Raw genomic sequence first — 17,621 nt, 5'->3', positions numbered from 1 at the left:
GTTTTCATTTCCTCTCTAATGCCACCTAGAACTTCTTCAAAGACAGAGGCGTGCTTGAAGAAAAAGAAAAAAAAGATATGCCAGGGACACATTTAGGCCAGTCATCAAGTGAAATTCAGTGTTCCATTCTGAAAGCCATTTTTTCCTCACTCCTGTTTGCCTACCTTCGCCCCACTTTGCTTGGCCAATAAAATGAATGGCAAATTTTGCCCCACTTCACCCCACCATGTTGGAATGAAAATTTCAGCTACTGATGGTTTGTTTCAACTGAAGCACAGCATGATGTAGTCGAGAAGGTCAACAGCTAGAGCATTTTGTGCAAATCGTATTAGTGTGTGTGTGTGTGTGTGTGTGTGTGTGTGTGTGTGTGTGTGTGTGTGTGGCTGTTGACTAGTTATTTGATTTTGAGTTATATGCTTTTAACGGGTCAGAGGTGGGGCCCCGAACATTTGTGAACATTTAACAGGCATGCAAACAGGTCAGGGTGAAAAAGGTGACAAGAGTGCTGACACTGAACGTGTGTGGGATGGATGGATGGATGGATGGAATAGGAGTAGAAGAGGAAGTGACGCATTCTTGTGATTGTTGGGGGGCAACACAGCTTTGGAAATGATCAACGAAAGTTATTTCAGATGCAACAGGTTAGACCCCGCAGCCGCCGCCACAAGCCGCCAAAACCGCCATAAAGAATTTCAGCCGCCGCCAGCCAATAATTTTGTAAGCCAAAATGTGCCGCCATCTATTAAGATTCGGCTGAACCATTTATGTGCATCAAATACCGGAGGCTGTCGTCATGTTTTAGCGTATGTATAGCACCCCAATGCATTCTGCGTGTTGGTGCGACGAATTTTGAAGTTAAGTTACCGCGTGCTCCTCAGACGAAACGGTAAAGCGCTTTCATGCAATTTTGACAAGTGACAAGGTTTGCGCAGGTTTCGCGCTGTGTCAGCGATTTTCTTTCGCCAGAGTGCATTTCTGTTGCTAAACGCAAATAGGCCTATGCTTTGCTGTGTCCTAACCAAATCCATCCCTAAACCTAACCTGTCAGTAAAGCAATGTTTCTGCTGCTTTACTTTTGCCAAGAACAGCTTAATTTTGCCCAAACCTAAACCATCCCTGAACCAAACGTCTGCGTGTCATCTATAGCCTACGCAATGCATGATGACATTTTTCACCGGAATACACTGCACAAAATGAAGTCTAGGCTACAACTATCTTTTTTGTCAGTGACAGTGACAGGATTCAACAAGTTTTTGTATGAGGGTGAAAAATTCTGAAGCAAGCAGTGATGTGCTGAAATAAATAGCCTACACTATTTATTTTAGTGGGCTACAATCCCTTTCTTCTTCTTTCTAATTATCCACCTGTGTTGTGGAAATCTAGCTTGTGTGCAACCAGTAGCCTAGGCCTACACTGCATGCGGGAACCTTATTAATTAACAGTAGCCTAAAATGCAGACCATGAGCCATTTACAGCCATGAAGGTTTTGGCTGAGCCAGCTAGCCAGCCAATAATTTCACCAGCCAGCCATTATCCTAAATACAAACGGCTTCGGGGTCTACAACAGGTCCACACATTTATTTTTCATATACATGAATATATTTTAATTGGGCAATAATTGGTATTAAATCAGTCATGAGTGGTCGCTAAAATGGTCCAGTTTTCCATGGCCTACTCTGAAACCCACAGCATGCTCATCCACCAACCAGGGAGTACCAGAGGTGAAGTGAAAAGGCCATGGTACTACTAGTACATTCGTTCAACACAAAGAACCAGAACAGAGGCTAACCAAAGTTACCACTGCACAGCTACTCCTCTAACAGACTGTAGCTTCACTTAACTTACAAGCAGTCATCTCACCTGTGACCAACATCCCCATCACAAGCTTGCAAACATACATGCAGAGCTCCCAGTGGCACAATGATACTCAGTGAAAACCTGAGGTGTGAAATGGTGAGATCAGACGATAACACACATTTTAGAATACAGAATTGTACACAAGGTGTATCTACTATGCCAAATGCATACAGGTTGGCAGGTCCTCTATTTATTCATTTTAGGTCCTAGGTCTGTCTCTGACAATTGACATAACATGGTTATCCAATAGGTAAAGGAACCACGATAACACCGATAACTGACAGTCATTCGACTGAGTTCAACAAGGAAGGTGCACTTCCCTGCGAGTCAGCCAATGTAATACTTCCTGATATAGGTCAGGCTGTGATCATTTAAATGAATAAATCAGTGATGCACGTTGGTAGGAAACTATTGATGCAAATGTGGAGACAGGTGAGCCACAGGTGTGCTACTGGGAAAGAGGGACTAAAGCAGATGGACATGCACTGTGGGGTGGAGAGACTCCTGTCAGACTGAGACCAGGGGAATTGGAAGTGGTGCGTGCGTGCGTGCGTGTGTGCGTGCACACAATAAAATGTGTATGGATTGTGCCCGTACTTTGACGCACAAGGTACGTTACAAAAAAACTGTTTCAACCAAACAAAGCTAGCATGCCATTAGCAAGAGTAAGAGACAGAAAGGTTGGGAGGAGTGTTGTTTGGTGGGGTGCAAAGTAGTGAGTGAGTTAGCGGTTTGGTAGAAATGAAGGGGGCCACCAAGACTCCCCTGCACCTGCCTAGCAGGGATTACCCACCCAAAAAAACACAGACACAAGAGAACCATTACTATGGCAACCACGAGTGCAATGAGGACCCCTAGGACACTGGCAGCTGTGTGTGTGTGTGCGTGTGTGTGGGTGCATCAGACGCTGTCACACAGAGTAAGGAGGTAATGGGGTTTGAAGCCAGACACAAAGCAGTAGGGCAAAAGGATGTCAGAGATACGCTACCTAAATACTAGCATGATGGCAACAGCCAGGGGGGCCTCTATACCCTGCGTCTTCAGGTTTGCTTCTCTTCTCTACCCTTTACAATCAGTCAGTGACACAGCCAGGCATACGACCAGTGGTACAAGGTATACCTTGACGAGAGTGTTTTAAAAAATATTTTATGCCCATTATGTCTTCTACCAATGTTGCAGCAGTGCATTATGCTTATGAGATATTATTTGATTAAGGAGTATTTAAGTTCAAATCAAGTTCGAGACAAACAAATACTACGCTTTTTGCCGCTACGAGCCAACTCCCGAAAAATGAAACAATATCAGGTGAATTCTATAGCAGGCCAGTCAGACATGCACAAGTAGTCAATTTGCAGTTAGGTAGCGAGGAGAGCTCCCCACGTCCCATCTAGATATGAATATACGGCATTGCTGATGACAGAAAATAGTTAATGTATTTGAAGTTAATGTTTTTAAAGCGCAATAGCAATAGATTAGCAAAGTGTGATGTCAGTGTGGGCTAGCAAGAAAGCATGGAATGGATAACAGCACACGCTTAAACAGCAGACGCTTAAAAAAATTAAAAAGAGAGAAATGTACTTTAAAATTGATTGTCAGTTTCGTGTGCATGTGTGTGAGAACACAAGTGCATGCAGGAGTTGCAGGAGTCAACAGTGACTGCGTTCTAATATGCTACCTTGCGTCCTCCACTTGTGCCTGTGGCCTCACCCCGCCTTCTGATCCCACCTCCGTGGAGAAAACAATAAAGTTTCCCCACTGTCAGCCTAGCCAAAACAATTTTTGGGGGACTATTCTTCATTCACCATCCAGTTTTCAAATGAGAAAATGTCTTTACAATTAAGCTTTTGCGAGATATTGAAATATAACGCTGTTGTCAGTGATGTCATCATGACATTTTACTTCCTGGTACAAGGCCACAAGCATAAGTGGAGGACGCAAGGCTGCATATTGGAACACTCCCTGTGTGCATGGTACCTCCAGCCAACAGGTTTTCAAAAAAGTAGACCCTACACAGTGGACAACCTTGTTTGTCCACAAGTTATTAGGTAGCCTAAGCCATAGCAATAAGGGCCAAAACATACCAAGGCGGAACGGAACGGTCTCGGGACGAACGCTGTCTTTCTGCTTAGTTTCGGCCGGCGTGTTTTTCTCTACCTTTCACACTGACAGCGTCGGCGTGCGTGGCCAGTCCTGTTGAAAACCCTCCCCACAGCCAAAGCTAGCATGCTACTTTGTCATTCATTTGAATGAGACACCGCCGGTCGCCGGCGTGAAAAATACGCTCGAGTTCTATTTTCCAAATGCAGTGCGGAACGGAGCCGGCTCCCGTGCCGCTGACGCTCGACTACCGCCGGTTGGTGAGTAAGGACAGATATGTTTAAATGTATTTTCACCGACGCCGGTAAAAAACGCGGCCGTTCCGCGACGCTTTACCGCCCTGGTGTGTAAGACCCCTAAGAAGCGGTCACTTGGTTTTGCTGTGGTGAAAAAATTGACAACTAACTAACAAATTATCAAAAATCAGTTAACACCATTTTGATCAGCCTTGATAAGCATTGCAATTTATGCACTGGCTATGAGTTAGAAAATTGTATCTTTTCAATAGGATAATATAATAAAATATGGTTTCCTTCTTTTGGTGCATGGTCTGAAGCAGGCTGGTGTGTACCTTACTGTTCAATTCTGTTGGCGCAGCTGTTATCTGTAACCTCAGTCTGGAGCATTGATGAACCTCACACTGAACTCACTGGCATAAAGATAAGACAGATTAACTGAGAGATTTAAAGCACTTCATGGCTTGCCAGTTTGGTCAAATTTGCAAGCCACTGCCCATCTCGGCAAGATCTGTGTCTATACGCATTTATCGCCTCTCAATGCATATATTTAATGTGCAAAAGGATTTTTAAAGGAGCCCAACACTGATCTTGCATCGAAATTGTCTTGATCAATCTGAGGCATGCGTTCATAGGGAGCATACCAAGTCAGGCCATCCATACACAAGGATATTGCAATGATGGACCTCTATGAAGTTGCTTTAAGATCATGGAAAGAGTGTGTGGCTTTGAAAAGCCGATTTCAAACACTTTAAGATGCCAAGAGATGTGGCCTGGAGGTTTCAAGGCAGGCTCCCGATTTGCATTCATGTATGATTAAAATCGGTGTCGGTCGGGTCCCAGAGTGTCTGATTTCATGTGAAATGACCCATGTGCTCTGTTGCATCCTTTGCCATTAACGCCAGCCTTGACCACTTAGCATTCCAGCCTGTGCCAAAATGGTGATTCAATGAGTTGCATGTAAACTGGGTGGCCCTCCAAAACGAGTGGACTACTTGAGTGCAAGACTAATAACACAGTTGGTAGCATGAACAACACACCAGCTCCACAACTGTTTTAAATGCAGGGCAAATCTTCTTCTGGAAGACAACAATAATACTTCCAACATGATTAAAAACTACAAATTGGACTTTCTGTCCAAATACACTTTCAAATCCAAGAAAATTGACGTGTTAACTCTAACTTACCACAAGGATTTTTCTTCATTCACACAATTGCTTTGTTTGTACATGTGATGGAAATCTTCTCATTAGAATTCTAGCCCAGGGGTCAGCAACGATTGACACGCCAGTGTTGTAAAAAAAGTAACCGGCTACCTGAAAGTGAATGCTGTTTGCCAGAAAGTAGTCACTGTAAAACTAGTTCAGAATTCAGAACTTTTTGGTTTCCTACATTTACCCGTCATTAAGCCATTGTATTAGTCCCATAATCACGTTAACGTGTGTTCAGAAATATCAGACTAAGCGAGTAATAAAGCATTGACAAGTAAGTGACCGGTGAGTGTGCTTTTCAGTGAAAACATCGAAATGTGCAATATACATTTAAATCTAAAATAATTTGCTGTGATGTGGGAAATTTGAATATCTATGCATATTCTCTAATTTTGGGTAATTTTAACGTTATATATATTTAAAAGTGTCGTTTCAGTGCAGCAGCCCAGGCCTACTGCAGTATCACTGCAGTTTTACCAGGTGAAGGCAGCAACTTATACAATAACAAACTGGAAAAATACATCGATGTGGACATGAAAACACCACACTCTTGAGGGAGGTGGGGTCATCATGTACACGCAATCAAAATTCATCTGTCTGATCAGAACACTTGGTTCTGTTCACAATTCATCTGTCTGATCAGAACACTTGGGTCTGCAGTCATCCTTCCATTTCATACGAGCCCCAGTGGTGGTCACACCATTCCAGTGTTTCAGTGAAGGCGAACTGTTCAGATTTTAAGTGAAAGTGAAAGCCCATTGGGAAACTCCAACTCCCATTGTCATTGTGACACAGCACACAAGTGAACACTGCGCACAACGAAATTGCATTTATGCCTCACCCGTGCAAGGGGGCAGCCCTCAGTGGCGCCCCATGGGGAGCAGTGCGGTGGGACGGTACCATGCTCAGGGTACCTCAGTCATGGAGGAGGATGGGGGAGAGCACTGGTTGATCACTCCCCCCACCAACCTGGCGGGTCGGGAGTCGAACCGGCAACCTCTGGGATGCAAGTCTGACGCCCTAACCGCTCACCCATGACTGCCCTGCAATGTCTCTTACCTGCACAGAAAAGTCTTGAAATTACCACACTGGTGGGGACAAATTATGGTCCTTTCAGGGAGATGCATATTTTTCCACTGCTTTTATACTTTGGTAATAATATATTGCAAAAATACCTTCACAATGAAGAATACTGGACAATCAGAATGAACCGCCAGTGTTGAGAGTGCACCACCACAGCATGCCAATGTATTGCATTCACTGTGGAGGGTTGATTTCCCCTTGCAATGACGTCATGGCACAATACCACTAATTCATGTTGTGCGTTTCTAGATTTCTCTTAAGACTCTGAATGGCAAGTTTCTGGTGTGACAACCTGGTGGGTGGAGGAAGCAGGGAAAGGTATGGTAAGAGCTGGATGGCAAACGTGCAGATACTGTCTAGGTAAAAACACCACCAAAATTATCTTCCCTTTATCCTGCTTGACATTACCACTCAGACTCGCTCTTGCAGTGGATAGCGGCAGTGTGTCTTAACGTTTCTGCCATTGGCAGTGGGGAGGTCTCGGTTCCCTCTGTGAGTCATGGCCGTCTGGAGGCATAGGCCTTCAGCTTTCACACATGGCTCATCTGCTTCAGTAGCACTCATCTAAGGGCTCAGAGGCCTTGGCCATCTGTGGTGAGGCGATGTGAAGCATAACCAAAATGACCCCCCCTTAAAAATCCTTTGCTTCATTCTTGAACCTTTTTAAACTAAATGCTAGTGACACACGAAAATAAATAAAGACCAACTTTTTGCGGTTATTAAATTCTATTACCAGTCCCTCCAGGATTTTGCACTGGGATTTTGTGATTTTTGCGGTCAAAATGTCTGATTTTGCGGCGGCATTTTCCCATTTTTTGCAAAGATTTTGCGGCATTTTCTAATTTTTTGCAAAGATTTTGCACCCCTTTCTGGGTTTTTTTGGTAACTGAAAACCACAATCAGTCTAAGCAGGCTTAAGACAAAAGAGAGAGAGATTCAGAAACACACTTCCTATAATATAATAATAAAATATTGACAATAATAAAATATTGTCAAAAACTGCCAGAGTGTCTTATAAGCCAGTGCGTCCAATGTGTAAAAAAAATCATGGCCGCGACACTCATAAATGTCTGTCGATATTTTAGAACGACTTCGGGGGAAAACGGGACTGCGCGTTATGAAAAAATACTTGTGGGTATAGCCTACCAGTAGGCTAATGAAGAGCGTCGCGGGGTACAGTAGCCAGGTTGTATGCAAGCGTTACAATGTCACCTGTGAGGAAGACGCGTCTCTCTCTCTCTCTCTCTCTCTCTCTCTCTCTCTCTCTCTCTCTCTCTCTCTCTCTCTCTCTCTCTCGTGCTCGTATTGCAAGCTGTTGCATATTATTTGCTTGTGATGGCATACACGCTCTCGTTGACATGGTTGTGTGCATGGTTGCATGGATTCGCAAGACTTTATTGCAATAACACAGTGAAAGCGTGGAAGGGCCGTTCACTTCCTATCTCGGTGTCCTTGACTGAAACAAGTTGCAAAACTCCACACTTCCGAATCCTTTGCGATCGGCACTACAGTGATTGTTATCAGAAGGCTTGTGCCTACGCATAGACATAGACCCTTAAATTACAAACATTAGCGAACATTGAAAAAAGATCAGACAACGGCCGTCGGGTAGCATGCTCATGAAAGCGACAGGGAAAATGTAGCCTAACGTAAGATGTTTGCTATGCGACAGCACCGCCACTATTTCATGACTGCATACACTTTTTCGTCATGGATAAATGGGCAACAATACTAGCCTAGAAATCTAGACACCCCTAGCGCGTACGGGTCTGGCTCGCTAGGCTACAACAATACTTTTGCCAGCCAGAATTGCACTGAAAAGTAGGCTACTGCTGTTTAAAAAAGGTAACGGGTGTGCAGCACCGACGCCTGCGTGTAGGCCTATGTGTGAGGGAGGGGAGGAGAGAGACGGAGCAGCTGAGATGAGGGTCGCGACTTGCGAAATAGCAGGCAATTATTTTTCAATGTTTCAGTGACATATTAACAAAAATGCTTCCTATTGGTTTTCGTCTCCGGTGGTATTGTAGTCACATTTTTTTTTTTTTTGACGAAAATATAAATCAATAAACTCCACAGAATGTTGAAGGGGACAAAGGGGAAAATTTTGCGGGAAAAATGCGGCTTTACAGGAATTACGTGGCATCGTGAAATTATGCGGAATATCATTGAATTTGCATGAATCCACGCGATCGCTGAATCGCGAAAAACTGGAGGGACTGTATTACTGCCTTATTGAATGATAGATGGTAGATGAGGTGGATGAAATTGAACCACCAGTCTTGAAGTCAAATTTACTACCATTTAATACCCTTTTTCACTACCTTTAGATATTTTTTACAACCATCACGACACTCCTATGCGAGTATTAACAAGACATCTTTTGTAATTTCTACCTCCTTAACATTACAGTACACGTTCGCTTTTTGCAAAAAGACGCCCGAAAGAAAGCAGTGCGGCGGCACTGTACCATGCTCAGGGTACCTCAGTCATGGAGGAGGATGGGGGAGCGCACTGGTTAATTACTCCCCCTCCACCAACCTGGCAACCTGACGCCCTAACTGCGTACCCATGACTGCACCTCATACTGCCCTCAGATACAGAATCAATATATTTTTTTGTCAAAATGGTACAACTAAAAAAAAAATAAGACCCAGTTTTTCAAAAAATAATACCTTTTCGGCAAATTTACTACTTTTAAGGCCATTAAATGTATGCTTTTTAATTGATCACCTTTTAATACTTTTCAAAACCCTGCATACACCCTGTGAACTACCTATCTACCCTGATGAACTTCAGCATTGTACATGAAAATAACCAAAGGACTTCCTCTAGATTTGTAGACTCCAATACCCTCCACGTAGCTAGCAGTGTGAAAGGTTTGAAAACCCTGCAATATTCTGGGTCAGATGTCAGTACATTGGGGAAAAAGAACTAAGGTACTAATTTCAAAGTGCAATAAGTTCTTTACTCCTTGGCAAAAGGCGGGCAAGTCAATCAGAACAAGTACAACGCTGTGACCTCACTTGTAACAGGCTCAGATGTAGACACAAGCAGAATCTACCCAAAAGCCACATGTTGAATGGAGATGGAAGGACTGCAAAAAAATACCATGACTGCTTGTCTCAGGCATTGACAATACTTGAGGCAAAAAACGTGACTGTACAGGTCCAATATAAAACATGAAAAACTGATGTCCAGCACAGACATGATGTTCATGATCAAGGTTTGAAAAAAAGACCTCCACATACACCTATGCATGAATGACAACTCGCAGCTACCACCCTCAAATATTTTCCACATCTCTAACTTACTACCTTAACCTGAAAAATGCCTGAAAAACCTGTATCTCTTCTCTACTCTGTAACCTGCATCTCCACTCAGGCTGAATACATTCACCGCACCAACATCAAGATTTTGTCTCAGTGCAGGAAAAAAAGGCAGTCGTCATGGCATCTGTGTTATCTGTGGTGGCAGTCACCCAAAACTACACACTATCTGCAGTTCTTGCTATACATCATTCTATAAGGAAGGAACGTGAGGGGGGAGTCAGAAAGGAAAGATTGTAATAGAGAATCAAGAAGGGAACAAACAGAGGTAGGAGAGCAAGATGATGAGACAAAAGAAATTAGACAGGGGAGGGTTTTGCCTGGATTAAATATAGAACCGGTTTAACCACATGGATCCGTGCATTTAATCATGCTTAATTACATTGTCATGATTGGCACTCTGCGTTCATTACCCACCATGGGAGAGAAGAAGGATCCCTCCCTCCCTATCCCCATCCCATCCCTTTCTTATCATCAGACTAACTGTCCCTTCCCAGCCGGTCACGCTAATGCACTCGCATCCCAGATGTTTGAGGCAGAAATTGATAAGGTGAAGAGGACGATGAGGCGCGGGCGTGAATAAGTAATGAGCGGGGCTGAGATGAGGAGGTGGTTATCTCATCCCACTCGAGTGCGGTGGGCAGTGGGCGAGGAGCGAAGTCTGACTGATGCGGCGAAAGACCAAAATCTGACCAAGTCATCACAGGAGAAGGGAGGAAAGGCACTCAGGTGGACAGATGGCAACATACAGTATATTAGGAGGAGCTAACCCTAACCAAGCAGCTTGAGTAGCGGAGGGACACACATGCACATACCTTTAGTGCAGACATGGAAGGTGTGCATGTGTGTGATCCCTTAAGATATGTGTGGACCTGACCGAGGTGGGTTTTTTTTTTCTTTACGATCTCTTCTTCAGATAAATCAGCCATAGAGCAACTGCTCAGTCAAAGGTAATGCAGAAATTCTTGGGACTGCTAACTGAGTTGCCTGCACACCAACTTGAACAAAGCCATGATGCATCTCACACCGGGAGATGAACCTATTGGTTTGTGTGAAAATGTTGATAACTGCAAAATCATTCACTTGACTTGGTTGAGTCTAGCATACGACATTTAGGAGAGTGCATGGGACCTGAGCAATGACAGATGCCTCACTGGACAAGCCTGCCACAAACAGTGGCTTTACAATACTTCATCCTGAAAAGAACAATTTTGTAGGGGCGACATGGCACAGTTGGCTAGTACACCATTTAATTACACTGGGGACCCAGGTTTGTTTTTGGCCCAAGGTTGTTTCCTGACCCTTCCTCGTCTCTCTCTTCCCACTCATTACCTGTCTCCATCACTGTCCTTTCAAAATGATAAAGGTGTAAAGGCCCAAATGTATATAAAGCCTATTCACGTGGGCACCCTGTCCTGTTCAAATACTTGTTGATTTCTTACTTTGAAATGTTAAATAGGGACCAATTTTACCACTTGACAGCTGCAGCAGCATAGCCTGGCTATTGCCAGTCTAAATCACAAGTATAGATATTTGGTGTGTTCCATTACTTGTACTGTGTACCTTGTTTAAGTGCAGTAAAGTACCTTTTCCACCTTCCACAATTGACAAGACGAGTACATTCCGATTCCCGTTCTGTCTGATACACTTAACGGAAATGACGGTTGGTCGCGCGTCATCAGCGTTTACCAACCGCCAATATACAATTCATCACAGAAGGCACTGTTTGTTATGCTGACACTTAGTTACCCCTGCCTCTAATACACATGCCGATTGTCTTTGGAATCAAAACTATGCTGTTATCACAGAGATTCGGCCGATTGACATATCTGACACTTAACTACGAAACAAACATGGCGGCCGTTGAATGCGAAAAGTGTACAGTAACTCCACACTTCAAAAAATTGCCGTTTTGGGGACGTTATCCGGGTAATTACAGTACACTTTACCGCCGCGATTAGAAATGGAACACCCTGCATGCATACCCAAACAAAGAGCAGAGGGGGCGGAGAGTATGAGTATTGGAACACACCAATAGTCTTGGAACCATGTACTCATTTCCTCAAAGTGGAGGTCAATCTAAACCAGTGTTTCTCAACCTTTTCTCAGGCGAGGCACCCTTTCAATTCATGAAAAATTTCAAGGCACCCCAAACCAACAAGCCGTAACATGGCATCGCATCCGATACCACACCAGCTTAGAAAAGTAACACATTTGCAGACGTCACACGGCCTACGTTCGAAGTTGCAGCTGACTGGGGCGACCTAAATTGTCTTTATTGTGCATGAATGGCAGATGAAAGATTCCACTGACTAACATTAAATTAACAATTTAGACAAATATGTATTATATTACATAATTTATTTATCAGCCACGTTTCCGCGGCACCCCTGAGAGGGGCCTGCGGCACCCCAGGGTGCCCCGGCACCCCTGTTGAGAAACACTGATCTAAACTATATCTAAAGCTGGCTATTCATCTTGTGTCATCATGATGAACCTGTGAATTAAGTATGAGCTTTCGTTTGTTTCATATGTATTCCTCTCCCTCCCTACTCTGTGGCTGGGATCACAAAGTCGAGCAAAGTTTTCAGCTAGGGTTTCCATGCGGTCCTTCAGATCGGAACCATCACATCATGCAAGGCAGCAAGGGATTTCCCAGGCTGATGCCAGCACAGATCCAAAGAAGGTCCCATCAGCAGGTATTACCCTCACACCTCACATTTATCAGTGCCAGCGGGGGAAGCTATTATGCAACTAAATGCATGGATCAGTCGTATCGTTTACAACCAGCATTCATGAAAACCCATTTCCCCATCCACTCAAATGAAGTTTTGAAGGCAAATTACTTATCAGTTTGGCTTGCCAAACTGTGCCTTCCTGTTGCAAATTTTGTAGCATGGCCAAGATAACCACAGAAACACTGAGAAGAAGCAGGGCATCGGTTGAGCCCTTTCCAGAAGTTTTCTAGACTCCCCATCAAGCAGACGACTTAAGAGTTCCAAATCTGCCATGTGTAGCTAAATGGGATGCAATCACCCTCTAGAGTCCTCATTCATGTTCCCACAAGTGTGCTATCCCGCCTCATCCCCACCGTCTCTCCAGGGATGAATTACAGTGCATCTCTTAACAACTCCTGATCATGAGTAGATGCTGACTGAATTATAAGCCAGGATCAGAAAATGTATGCTTCACATGTAAATGTTGATGTGGCTGCGATGAAGACAAAAATGTAGTGTCTGCATGACAGCTGGAAGCCATGCTATAGATAAGTTAAGATGAGTAAATGAAATGCTAAGGCCCAGCAAATGTCGATTTAATGTAGCAAAAAATGTTTTTCATTCCACCTTCAAGCGTCCCAACTGATACATGTGTCTGCACATAAACTGCATACTGTTTCTAGTAATGAACAAGACCACAGTGCTTATTTATAACACGGTTCACTCAGATATTGCAATGTAATATTAAACATAGGAAATCATCATTATTTATTCAAGTTGCATCCTTGATACAACAGATGGGTGCTTTAAGTGTCTGTCAGTCAGCTGTTCTGTACACATTAATTCTCTGTATCTAGTATTGCATTGACTATGTGCAATAGGGCAGGCATCCAGCCACTCCTAAAGGTTCTCATTAAACGTGTGCTGTTCAGTGTCAACCATCATGTGATGTCTCCTCTGAATGCATCTAAGACACATTCCACCACATATTATAACATGTTATGCTAAGAAGACAATGACAGCTTTACTTGATACACTGAAATGCTGCAGTTTTTACAATTGGTGTATATATGCATGGAGGTACGGTGATGTGCCCACTTTTGTTGACAATTGCTCCATTGACGGTAATAAAAGAAATTGAATGAATGTGGCCACACTGCCAACCTAATGGCAGCATGTAGGCTACTGGCCTATTTATCAATACTGTACGCAATCTTCTTAATACTGTAAGCAATGACATGATTTCCACAGCATTTTATTTGTCTTTTCCCTAAAATCTACAAAATGCAACATCAGCTCACCTGCATACTGCAGGTAAAACCATGCACCAAATCCTACTAGTTTCTCATCTCCAGGGAATATCAACACAAATGTACATGTATTTTGACAGCCGTATGGCCTGTCATTTTGACTGTAAACGCGTGAGCATGACAGGGGTTTTAAACTTCAGTATTAAGGCAAAGTAAGGCCAAACAGTTCGGGATGATGATGGGACTTAGGCTAAGTATTCTTACCTCCATCCCTCTCTCTGACTCGGTGTGCGTGGATCGGTTTCGCCCGGCCATGACTCGAAGTGTCGGTGTGTTTGTTGTCTGGGCTGTCAGATCGACGCAGGATTTTGCATGGTGGGGTAGCATCAGCTGGGTCTCGCATCTTGTCATGTCTGTGGTCGCTACCGGGGTGACTCTTTGATGAGTATTTAAGAGTCTGCAAAGACATAGATTACACACATAGCTAACGATTTGGGATACATTGCAATCAAGGAAATGTACTTATTGGAAATTCAGTCGTGAAATAGGTCTTTATTATGACACTCCCAATACCACTAACTGCACATTTTATCAAGTAATTAAGAAATATAAGCTTACATGACTCTTTTTAATCCAATTTAGCTCATAAGAAAATAACAGTCGTGACTTAAATTGAGGTGAAGACATGGCTGTAGTACGTCACTGGCAGGCTAAACATAGCGATCGAAATAGTTCCTAGAAACCTAATGGCACACGGCTGTCAATGTTTATTTTATTATATACAATTTTATGCGTTGCTTTCGCAAATACATTTTGACGTCCGCCCCAACACTTTGACACCACTGATTACGGTGTTTCGCACTAAGGCTGCTAGATATGCTAAGAGAAAAACAGCTCATAGTGCTACTTAGCCGGAAACTGAGTACGCGATCGTTCAGATATCGATTCAAAACGACGTTACTAGTCATTTTAAATAGTACTGCACATATATTGTGCTGCTAACATTAAATATAAACGTTGACTGGTCGATTGCAGGGCCAAACAGGCCTCGGTTTACCAGACAAGCTATGTGATCTAGCTAGCTAGCTAATAAAACTCGTTAGCAATATATTAATATTGTTATATTCGACGATCAAACTCGTCTTGTCAAAATCAGATTGTCATTTTAACGCTTAGGGTTGAAGTCAGCGTGTTTCTAGTCCGAAAACGACTGAAACCACACACTTTTCTTGCAATTTTCCGCACAGCGGCCTACACTGCCCTAAAAGCCTGTACTAGAGTACCCATTTTTAATCTTATTTGTTTCTTGCTAGCTTGTAGCTACCTGATAGGGCTGTGAATCCCTTCGGTCGTTGCACCTGAAAAATAAAAGACAGACTGGTTAGTTGGGTTGAAGTCATTGGTTATTACAGTAAGTCGCTAAATAATTGCAACAGCTGAATTAGCTTCCTTAAGTTTCTGGCTACTTATTTTGGTTTCAGCAAAAATGGCGGATTGTCAAAGCGGAGAAGAGAAGGAGGAAAAATCGGAATATAGCTAGCATAAACGAAAAAAATGTTTACCCATCGCCGACTTTCGCTGGTCTCCTTGCATACATTACCATCAATCCCGTGTTGGTGTGTGTGGAGCGGATGTGAAAGATAGTAAAGTTATTTGTTGTTGTTTTAGGCTAAGGCCAACCTAGTCTGTTTTATCACTTGCTAAGCGAGTCTCTGTTAGCATTTGCTAATCGGAAGAGCACCCGAGGTCCATCTCCCACTCGCACACACACCAGACTCTGCCCCGAAGAAGAGAAGCGCAGTTCGACAAGCCGCCCCGCCTCCCCCTCCCACAACGACATCCGGGATATTTGAGCCTTTTCATAAGTCGTTGCTGAAACTCGGCTGGATTCAGCTGGTGCCCGAGTGGGCATCAGTCTAAATCAAACAAATCATGAAAATAATAATCATATCGACATATGACGAATATTGTAAATAAGTTTGTTACATAGTTATTGCATAATATTCAGTTTGCCATGGTAAAATATTATCATTGACGGATTTATAATTCAGCACATGCATAGCCAAAACATGCCACAAGCCTACAACTTTGGACGTATATTCAATATGAATTTTCTGCATGCTTATCTCTATATTCAGTAGGCCTAAAGGTTGCTAACTCATCAGGAGAGATCTAGGCTACATCATGCGAAACAGTGCAGTGTTGTTCTCTATTGACATCTGGTGGTTATAAGTGGTAGTAGCAAAGATTCTCTATTCTAACTCAGTATGACAGACATAATAAATACGCAAAATCAATTGACTAAATGACGGGTCTTTACAAAATCCCTACAACCCAAACCAAGACTTCTAGAGATAGCCTTTGCGATTCAACTTCAATGTGTCTCCCTTCCACAACATGTGAGTGCGTGCGTGTAGTTGTGTATGCTGTGTGTGTTGTGCATGTGTGTGCTCTGTCTGTATAGGCCTATGTGTTTTGTATATTTGCATATAGCCTATGTCTGTGCTTGTGTGTAATGCATGTCTGCATTTGTATCTAATTTGATAGTGTATTTATGTGCGTGTGCCGTGCGTGTCTGTGTGCACGCGTGTGCGTGTGTATCTGTGTGTCTGTGTAGCCTACCGTTCCGCCGGTCTGCTGAAACAAGCGGGTGTGTGATGGTGTGCTTGAGTTGGTTGTGTAATCCAGTGTAGTCAGGTAATGAGGGCCACATTGAGGGGCCATATTGTTTATCACTCTGGAGCTCAGCCCTGCTACGCTGTACTCTATGGCTTACCCAGATCCACAAACACACTCACACACACACACACACTCACACACACACACACACACACACACACACACACACACACACACACACACACACACACACACACACACACACAGCGTGGCCATATCAGATTTCTGCAGCGTAAGAGAGCCAGAGTTGATTCCAAGCACACAACCTTCTTCCATATGGGAGCAGAGGAGCAGCTATTCTAAAACGTCATACCATAGACCCCACATCTAATATCGCACTCCAACACACACACACACACACACACACACACACACACACACACACACACACACACACACACACACACACACACACACACACACACACACACACACACACACACACACAGCCTTTGGAAATGTCCTTTGGCCTTGTGAATTGAAGATTATAATAATAAGTAATTACTGTAGGCCTAATAGCCCGACAGGGAATGTGGACATGCACAGAAACTTATTGGGATGCCCTGAAGTCATTCCTGGTTAATGCAAATCTCCTGAAGAGCTCTTAAAACAGAAAGAGAGAGAGAGAGTCTGCTGCCGGGATGAGGCAGGAGCCAAAAAAACAATGCAAACACTGCTTGTCAGCAGAGTGTATTGTGGAGCCACGTTCAAAAGGTTGGCATAGGGGGCATCTCTTTTTTTTGTGGGGGATCGCTTTCTAGAACTATCCTGCAGCAGGACCTTTTGCCATCAGAAGACAATGCGCCATACACTGGAACTAATTGCATTGAAAACCGTGTTTAGCTCAAGCAGGGCCAGCCGTGAAGGGCTGGAGGTGGGGTGAGGGGAGCAAGACATTGAATGGTTGGTATGGAAAAAAAACATGTGATTCAATTGAGTAGTTTGGTTATTTACTTTGTCAATCCTAAATCATGACAAGAAAGCGCTGAATATGTGCTTTTTTCACATTCTTATATATTTTTTCATCTAGTCTGGGGCTAGATTAAGCCATCTCGCGGTCCGCATCTGGCCCCCGGCCTTAGGCTATGTTTGACACCTCTGTTTTTTTATTGTCATGAAATGAATTTCTACCAGTTGACAAATTTCCAGATGTTGACAGCAATGT

At 43.4% G+C, this 17,621-nt stretch overlaps 1 protein-coding gene across 1 annotated transcript in view; it reads right to left on the bottom strand.

Annotated features, from left to right (window-relative positions):
• The window catches only part of waca (WW domain containing adaptor with coiled-coil a), a 45,839-nt gene extending 30,261 nt beyond the window's left edge, over nucleotides 1–15,578 (bottom strand). The window contains exons 1-3 of the mRNA XM_063206906.1: nucleotides 15,340–15,578; nucleotides 15,102–15,135; nucleotides 14,042–14,234 (exon numbers count right to left, since the gene is read on the bottom strand). Of these exons, the coding sequence (XP_063062976.1) occupies nucleotides 14,042–14,234; nucleotides 15,102–15,135; nucleotides 15,340–15,380 (268 nt within the window). The 5' untranslated portion in view covers nucleotides 15,381–15,578. The remainder of the gene's footprint in view (nucleotides 1–14,041; nucleotides 14,235–15,101; nucleotides 15,136–15,339) is intronic.
• Nucleotides 15,579–17,621: the final 2,043 nt, after the last annotated feature.

This window comes from Engraulis encrasicolus, chromosome 9 (assembly GCF_034702125.1).
Source record: "Engraulis encrasicolus isolate BLACKSEA-1 chromosome 9, IST_EnEncr_1.0, whole genome shotgun sequence".
Classification (NCBI taxonomy): Eukaryota; Metazoa; Chordata; class Actinopteri; order Clupeiformes; family Engraulidae; genus Engraulis; species Engraulis encrasicolus.
This window is presented reverse-complemented; position numbering and strand designations above follow the sequence as displayed.